An 8,835-nucleotide genomic window follows, 5' to 3' on the forward strand; every position below is an offset into this window, starting at 1 on the left:
TATATATATATATATATATATATATATATATATATATATAAACTACCGTTCAAAAGTTTAGGGTCACTTAGAAATGTCCTTGTTTTTGAAAGAAAAGCAACTTCTGTGTCCATTAAAATAACATCTGTAATCGAACACACGAATGCTGATGCTCCAGATACTCAACTAGTCTAAAGGCCAGTTTTATTTCTTCTTTAAATCAGCACAACAGTTTTCAGCTGTGCTAACATAATTGCAAAATGGTTTTCTAATTATCAATTTGCCTTTTAAAATGCTAAACTTGGATTAGCTAACACAACCTGCCATTGGAACACAGGAGTGATGGTTTGCTGATAATGGGCCTCAGTACGCCTATGTAGATATTCCATTAAAAAATCTGCTGTTTCCAGCTACAATAGTCATTTATAACATTAACAATGTCTACACTGTATTTCTGATCAAATTGGCGTTATTTTATTGGACAAAAAAAATTGATTTTTCTCTCAAAAACAAGGACATTTCTAAGTAGAACTATAGAACAAATGAACTTGGACCACCAGAGAAACAAAATATTTTCACTGGAGGTCCAAGTCTATTTGTTCTATAGTGAGGTTAGATCATGTACCAAAACCACAAACCTTTCTCTTGAGGGAGATGGACAAATCTGTCCATGTTTTTACAAGCTGTTTGGGTCTGAAACGCCGTCACCACTTTATTATCCAATAAGGCACTGTCACGAGCTGGTAAAAAGAAAATACACCATTTTCATTGAGGACCACTTACAGTGCAAACATGCAAATATTGTTTGCATTTCTAAGCTATACCATGTCCTTGTTATACAATTTAAAACACATAATATGTAACATGAACATTGTATACATGTAATATTTAATTAAACAGCAATGTGATGTATTAATAATAGAATGTATCTCAATACTTAGATTCTAAGCTTTGCTTCAATTCCTGCTATTCCATCACAGTATGGAATCATTGATGACTCCTGGGCTGACCGTAAAGCATGAATCTGTTGAGGGTGTCGTGTGTCTCTAGTGGGTCCAAGTGACGCTCTATCTCCTGCAGCAGGATACACTGGGTGCAGTTCAGCCACTCTCCACTCCACACTAGAGTTTGCAGCTCAGGCCTGCCTGTGTCAAACCAAAAGGGAATTCATTATTCAATAGGCTAAAATAGTTTTGTTCACACATACAGTGAGCTCAAAATGTGTCGGGACGGTGACACTTTTTGTTGTTGTTTTGGCTCTGTATAAAGTGCAGACTGTCAGCTTTGATTTGAGGGTATTTTGATCCATATCGGGTGAACCGTTTAGAAAGTACAGCACATTTTGTACATCGTCCACCCATTTTGGATGACCAAAAGTATTGGGACAAATTCACTTATCTGTAAAAAGTTAAATATTTGGTCCCACATTCAGCGCACGCAATGACTATATCAAGCCTGTGACGCTACAAATTTGTTGTACGCATTTACTGTTTGTGTTGGATGCGTTTCAGAAAATTTTGTGCCAAATTTGAATGGTAAATAATGTAGTGTCATTTTGGAGTCACTTTTATTGTAAATAAGAATATAATATGTTGCTAAACATTTCTGCATTCATGCAAATGCTACCATGATTACAGATAATGAGTGAGAAAGTTAGAGGAATAACTATCATACCCCCCCCAAAATGCTAACCTCCCCTGATATTGTAATGGTGAGCAGTTAGCATGTCTTGGGGGTATGATATTTGTGTGTCTCTAACTTTGGGACCAAATTCTAAACTTTTGGACTACTTTAATTACACATAAGTGAATTTGGCCCAATAGCCTTGGTCCCCTTAAATGGGGGAACTATGTCCAAAAAGTGCTGTCATTTCTAAACGGTTCACCCAATATGGATCAAAATACCCTCAAATTAAAGCTGACAGTCTGCACTCACTTTAACTTCATAGTCATTGTATCATTTCAAATCCAAAGGGCTGGAGTACAGAGCCAAAACAACAACAGAAATGTGTCACTGTCCCAATACTTTTTCAATGGGTCAACATACTCATTGGCCCATTGAAAGTCTGAGTTAAGAGAACAAAACTCAAATTAAAGTTAGTGGGAGTAGTTGTAAGTTACCTTCTGATGTCAAATCATCTTTGCCAGACTGAATAGTGTAGGTCCAGTTTTTCATAATGCAATGAACACCCCTAAAATGGAAAAAAAATATGTGCATTATCACACAGACAACTTCTACTGTAATTTTGTAAACAACATTGACATTCTCCTATACTTTCAAATTGTTAATCCGTGTAGAATAGGCCACAAACATTGCAACGCCATATAGGGTGTAATTAAGCCTGTTTAACTGTGTACGACTGGGTCAAATTTGGGTCAGAAACAGACCAAGGATATGTTCCAAATAATCTCTCTCTTCTTCCATTTCTCAATACTGTTATAAGAAACTCCCTCTAGCCCATGCATATCCAAATCCAATGCTTTTACATTCCTGGGGAGAAGTGAACAAGTGCACACTTCAGGAAGAAGGAGAGATAATTGGGACATTGCCCAAGTGGGCTTCTCTGCCAGTATGATTGTGTCAGCTATCCCTGGTCTCTTACACGCGCATGGCTCCGGTCAACAGTAGTGCATTTTTAGAGGTCTCGTCCAGGTAAAACACAGTGCTGTCCATCTGTCTGAACATCTGCACATCCGACTCCTTCACACCAGCCGCTGCAATGAAGTACCATTTGCCAAGATACTGAGGGGGAGAGAGAGAGAGATTTGTGAAAGGAGAAAAAGAGAGGGGGAGAATTAAATGAAAGAAAACATCTATTTTAAGACATTACTGACAACAACAAAAAACGACCACCACTGTTAGGAAAAAAGTGGGTGGGGAAAGCGTAAGATGACAAGTGAAAGGCCCATGTGAAATAATCTGAAACTGAAACTGTGAAACCATTTGTTGAGGTGCTATCCATATCAAGCCATTACGGAAGAACCACATGATAGTCGATTTTCTATAAGGTACAACCATATACTGTATGCTGTAGGACTCTAATTACACCATTCTGTCAAACCAAATCACATATGGTGGGATGTCTGTACAGCAAACTGCATTGTGTATGTTGTTTGTGGGGCTCACTTATAAAAGTGACTCCCTGTATGTTTTAACTCAATATTGACTCCCTGTATAAATACAGTCGAAATAAAATAAATAAAACGGTTCATTATGGGTCACACATATTTTTTGTAAATATATTAAAAGACCAAAATGCAATAATAATTTGAGAATCATCATGAAGGGCTCATGATATATCAGGGCTTGTGCATAATAACCTAATTGACAGGTCATAATATTGGTAAAAACACAGATATTACATCTGCATATCTCTCTTACCTGTTGGGTATTGAGACTGCTTGTAGATAGGAGGACTGGTTGGGAGCAGGGGGAGAAGAGCTGACACAACCACCCATTCACAAAGAGCAAGAACGAATACACTTCCTTGGCCTCTAACATACCTGAACCACCTTAATCAACTTGTGGCCTAAAAGAAACCTGGCAATTGATCTCTCTTTCTGGGCTTGATATTTCTGTGTCCGGATTGAGCTTCAAACATTTTAGGATTGTGGTAATCATTAACCACTTGTTTGTTAGCACAACTTTCCACCATCCCACATAGTCCAAAGGCCCACAAACCAAAAGGTGTTGTTCCATGGTCCATGAAGTGGGACCGGTAAATGTCAACATTATTGCCTATAAGTCTTTTTGTGTGGGTGGCCTTTAAAGTAAGAAGTGTTTGAGCATGAGCATTTACCCAATTTTAGGAAATAGGCCTGCTTGTACACCCCCTATACTCCTCACCCTCCATCAGCCCACATGTTGGTGGATGGGTTTCAATATGACTGTCATTTCTGCAGTCTACACTGGTTATGCACATCCCACAGGTTCTTGAGGTTATCTTGTTTTGTAAGACAGTATCACAGCGCTAGAGTATCTACCAAGCGGTGTCAACGTAATGAATTATCCCTGTGGTATGCATTAGGGCCAGGAGTGTTCCTGACTATGTGAGCTTGAACAGGAAAAACTCCTGGCACACTACCATACACATACTCAACTTTTTGAGTGTTTCATACAGTAGGTAGACCTGAATAGGATGTCCTTGTTTTCTGATTTTTGAACAGCTGTATTGTGCATATTCATTTGACTCGTGTCTGGAAGATAACGTTTTGATGAGGAGAACAAAGAGAACATTGCTTCCATTTGCTGCAGTCGGATCAACTTTTCAGGGGTTCTTTGGCTCTTAATGGAATACGCCTGACATTATGTCATTCTCTCTCTCTCTATACATACTAACAATGTCACACAACTACCCACTGGGCACAAACTGGTTGAATAAACGTTGTTTCAACGTAATTTGTCTATGCATTGTGACATGGAATCTGTGTGGAAAATACATTGGATTTGAAAAAAAGTCATCAACGTCAACGGTTGTTTTGAGGGTGAAATTTCAACCACCGGATGATGTTATCATGGTCACTGTAGTGTTATGCTTTATGTGAAGAATCTGGAGGTGAATGTCCCTTTGGTTGACTAATGAAACAATAAGTAACATAACACAGGAGACTTCACTGGACTTGTTACGACGGATGCACTGGGACCGACTTGCCCAATCACCTTTTATATGACGTCATGAATATACCTGTGCCATGCGCTATAATAAAATAGTTCCAATACAACACATCACCCTTTTTTCTTCTTTTAAGACATGTGTTTCTAAAATGTCAAAACATCACATACTATTTATAGTTCATCACTCTGTAACAAACTTGTCTCAACATATGAATTCATAAGCAAACTTTTCTATCTTTACAGTTCAACAGCTCGTGAAACATCGACCCATTTTCTGTCTTTTATATTCATTAAAACAGTCATTGTTTCTTCAACACTAACTATATTCTACTCTAAGGTGAGCTGGATGGACTGCCAGTCACCTTCATAGCTGCAGTGGGGCTCTTCTGTCGCATAATGCAGGCTGTGTGTTAATTACTGCACATGCTCTCCGTCTGGTGGTTTGACAACTGTACCACCAGAAGTCATGTGTACCGGAGTCTGTGGTTCTGGGACAGGAGGTGGGTCGGCATCTGGAATAGGTAAGTGCAACTCTGTGTCAAACTCTGGGTGTTCCTCTCCACCCTTTTGACAAGTCTCTGAAGCACTGTGGAAAGGTCTCAGGTGGTGTGGATTCCTGCGCAGCACTCCCGTATCTGTCTGGACCAAGTATGACCTGGGTGTGTCACATCGTTGAAGCACTGAAGCCGTCTTTGTCCAGCCTTGTTCGTCGCCCAGCTTCACGTCGACGTTCACTCAGTGCTGGAGTTCTGGAAGGGGTTCTGATTTTATACCTGTCATACTTTGGCTGCATACTTAGGCCATCCTGTTGTCACATCGTGTTTCACCATCTGCAGCTCTGCATCTTGTTGTGTCTGCTTCTTGACGACATCATGCTTGGTGGGTGAGATAAGCCGTGGTGTATGAACTGCATTCTCGTAGGCCTCGATTTCACTGGTCTGCTCTGCAATATCTCCTGTAACAGCTGCCTGGGGATGTCTGGAAAGGGTGTATGTTATAACAAGCAGTTCCCCCGGCACATACTTGGCTGTAGGGTTATGACGCATCATGCGCATCAACAGTCTCTGACACCTCAAAAGGCACTAAGTCAAGGTCTTAGTCAAGGTCAGTTTATTAAGAGGTTTGTGATCACTCTGCAGTGTGAATGTATCTAGGCCATACAGATTTCTGGTAAACTTCTCATATGCCCAGACTGCTGCGAGTCACTCCTTTTCTATCTGTGCATGGGGCTTCTCTGCATACGTGAGACTCCTGGAGCAATAAGAGATGAAAATAGCTGTGTAGCGACGCTCCCTATCCAACCTGACAGAGCTTGAGAGGATCTACAGAGAATGGGAGAAACTGCCCAAATACAGGTGTGACAAACTTGTAGCGTCATACCCCAGAAGACTCAAGGCTGTAATCACCACCAAAGTGCTTCAACAAAGGGTCTGAATACTTAAGTGATATTTCAGGGTTGTTGTTTTTTTAAATACATTTGCAAAAATGTCTCAAAATCAGTTTTTGCTTCGTCATTATGGGGTATTGTGTGTAGATGGGCTTTTTTCGTCATCAATTTAATCACTTTTAGAATAAGGCTTTAAGGTAACAAAATGTGGAAAAGTCAAGGGGTCTGAATACTTTCTGAATGCAACGTATGTTCGATTCACGTCTCCAAATAAAGGTTAAAGAACGGGATTAAGCCAGTGGCTCAAATTGAACTATCCAACCAATAGATACATCTCCTTTATATGTTGACATTTTGCTGCATTGTCAAACAAACACAATTCAATATTGCTTTTGTAATACAGTAAATAATGTAACATTCAACCTTAAAATGAGTAACATCCATGGCCACATTGAGGTTACTGTAACGATAAATGTCTTCTTATGTAGGTTAATCATATAAGGCGTTCATGTTCAAGATAGCATGCATAAAATAGCATTCACAATTGCTGTAATAATCAGCTTAACATCTCGAACGGAATTGATCACTTGCCCCATCTCTTTTTAATGTAATCTAAGGTCACTTGGTTCTGCTTTTAGACGGAGCACAGTGATAACACAATCTGTTGTATAAATAAACAACATTTCTGACATTGTCCTCTCATTTGAACTTTGCTGTGCTTTTAAAACCTGTTAGATGGTTAGGGGTCCTGCATGGTTCTGGTACCGACCGACATTTTCGCTTATAAATCGTTCTGTGGATACCGTAGATATAAATGGCTTGCATTGAGCGACAGCCCTGGTCCCCACCGACACAGTAGTATTTCTGAGCCTGTGTGAGGTAGGATGTGATATCTGAAACCACCTACCATTTCATTCGCTTTTCGGACTGTCCATCAACTCCTAGCTGAACACCACATCACAGCAACCGAGCCACAGACAAAGCACATGCCCTGCAATAGTTGCCTGCAATAGTTACATGCAACCAACGTCTTAGCGCTGCAGGAGACAGCGATTTTATCACGGTAGCACATTCAGAGATCGATTTATAGACATTAATGTAAAATAAGTCATATATTTTAAACAAAAAACAACACTTTTCTGTCATAAATAATGTGTTATGAAAGGCAAAGTTTATTTGCATGTGGGAATCAGACTGTAAAGGGAAATATGTATCTAACGCCCCCTGCTGGACAATCTAGGGCTAGAATGTTTGCAGATCAGGTTGAGTTTGTGTGGTGGTGATCCCTTTTATTGGCCTACAGTAATGTCATAGTCAACATAGCTAATAGAACTAACGTGTTAGTAAACTCACTACAATCATGCAGTACAGTGTACAGTCAGCAAGCAGTTACACCAGCGGGCCCCGCTGGCAATAAATTAGTAAAACCAGAATCTTACCTTGACTTGGAAGAGTTTCAGTGTTGGATAGTCATAGCCAGCTAGAGAACATAGCATCCCTCTCTGTTTGAGCTGGGTGTTGAGTAGGCTAAACTAGCTAGCTGCATTTCTCTCTCTCTTGATTCTCCTTCATTTTTGAAGAAATTATTTTGTTCAAAGCTGTTCAACTATTGTCTTTCTCTTTGAGTCAACTACTCACCACGCTTTATGCACTGCATTGCTAGCTAGCTGTAGCTAATGTTTTCAGTACTAGATTCATTCTCTAACCCTTTGATTGGACAACATGTCAGTTCATGCTGCAAGAGCTCTGATAGCTTCTGGACGTCCTCCAACCTGTCATGATTACTTTGTAAGTCTATGGAAGGGGGTGAGAACCATGAGCCTCTTATGTTTTGTATTGAAGTTAATGTACCCAGAGGAGGATGGAAGCTAGCTGTCCTCCAGCTACACCATGGTGCTACCCTACAGAGAGCTGTTGAGGCTACTGTAGACCTTCATTGCAAAACAGTATGTTTTAATCAATTATTTGGTGATGTGAATATATTTAGTATAGTTCTCTAAAAATTATAACTTTTTAAATGTTTCACTATTTTTATTTTTGTGAAATTCACTGAGGAGGATGGTTAATCAATCTGATTTATTTATAAAGCCCTTTTTACATCAGCCGATGAAATGCAGATGTAAAAGCACGGTGGCTAGGAAAAACTCCCTAGAAAGGCAGGAACCTAGGAAGAAACCTAGAGAGGAACCAGTCTCTGAGGGGTGGCCAGCCCTCTTTTGGCTGTGCCGGGTGGAGATTATAACAGTACGTGGCCAAGATGTTCAAACGTTCATAGATGACCAGCAGGGTCAAATAATAATAATCACAGTGGTTGTAGAGGGTGCAACAGGTCAGCACCTCAGGAGTAAATGTCAGTTGGGTTTTCATCGTCGATCATTCAGAGTTAGAGACGGCAGGTTTGGTAGAGAGAGAGAATCGAAAACAGCAGGTCCGGGACAAGGTAGCACGTCTGGTGAACAGGTCAGGGTTCCATAGTCGCAGGCAGAACAGTTGAAACTGGAGCAGCAGCATGACCAGGTGGACTGGGGACAGCAAGGAGTCATCAGGCCAGGTAGTACTGAGGCATGGTCCTAGGGCTCAGGTCCTCCGAGAGAAGAGAGAAAAGAGAGAAAGACAGGAAGACAGGACAGGAAGATCACGTCAGTGACTCAACCCACTCAGTGACACACCCCTCCAAGGGACGGCATGGAAGAGCACCAGTAAGCCAGTGACTCAGCCCCCTTAATAGGGTTAGAGGCAGAGAATCCCAGTGGAGAGTGGAACCAGCCAGGCAGCGACAGCAAGGGTGGTTCATCGCTCCAGTGCCTTTCTGTTCACCTTCACACCCCTGGGCCAGACTACACTCAATCATAGGA

General features: G+C 40.7%; 1 protein-coding gene across 1 annotated transcript in view; it reads right to left on the reverse strand.

Moving 5' to 3' along the window:
- The window catches only part of LOC135520175 (apolipoprotein M-like), an 11,595-nt gene extending 8,016 nt beyond the window's left edge, over positions 1 to 3,579 (reverse strand). Inside the window, exons 1-5 of the mRNA XM_064945534.1 lie at positions 3,361 to 3,579; positions 2,582 to 2,721; positions 2,100 to 2,170; positions 990 to 1,124; positions 618 to 719 (exon numbers count right to left, since the gene is read on the reverse strand). Of these exons, the coding sequence (XP_064801606.1) occupies positions 618 to 719; positions 990 to 1,124; positions 2,100 to 2,170; positions 2,582 to 2,721; positions 3,361 to 3,480 (568 nt within the window). The 5' untranslated portion in view covers positions 3,481 to 3,579. The remainder of the gene's footprint in view (positions 1 to 617; positions 720 to 989; positions 1,125 to 2,099; positions 2,171 to 2,581; positions 2,722 to 3,360) is intronic.
- Between the last annotated feature and the right edge of the window lie 5,256 nt (positions 3,580 to 8,835).

Source organism: Oncorhynchus masou, chromosome 29 (assembly GCF_036934945.1).
Source record: "Oncorhynchus masou masou isolate Uvic2021 chromosome 29, UVic_Omas_1.1, whole genome shotgun sequence".
NCBI lineage: Eukaryota > Metazoa > Chordata > Actinopteri > Salmoniformes > Salmonidae > Oncorhynchus > Oncorhynchus masou.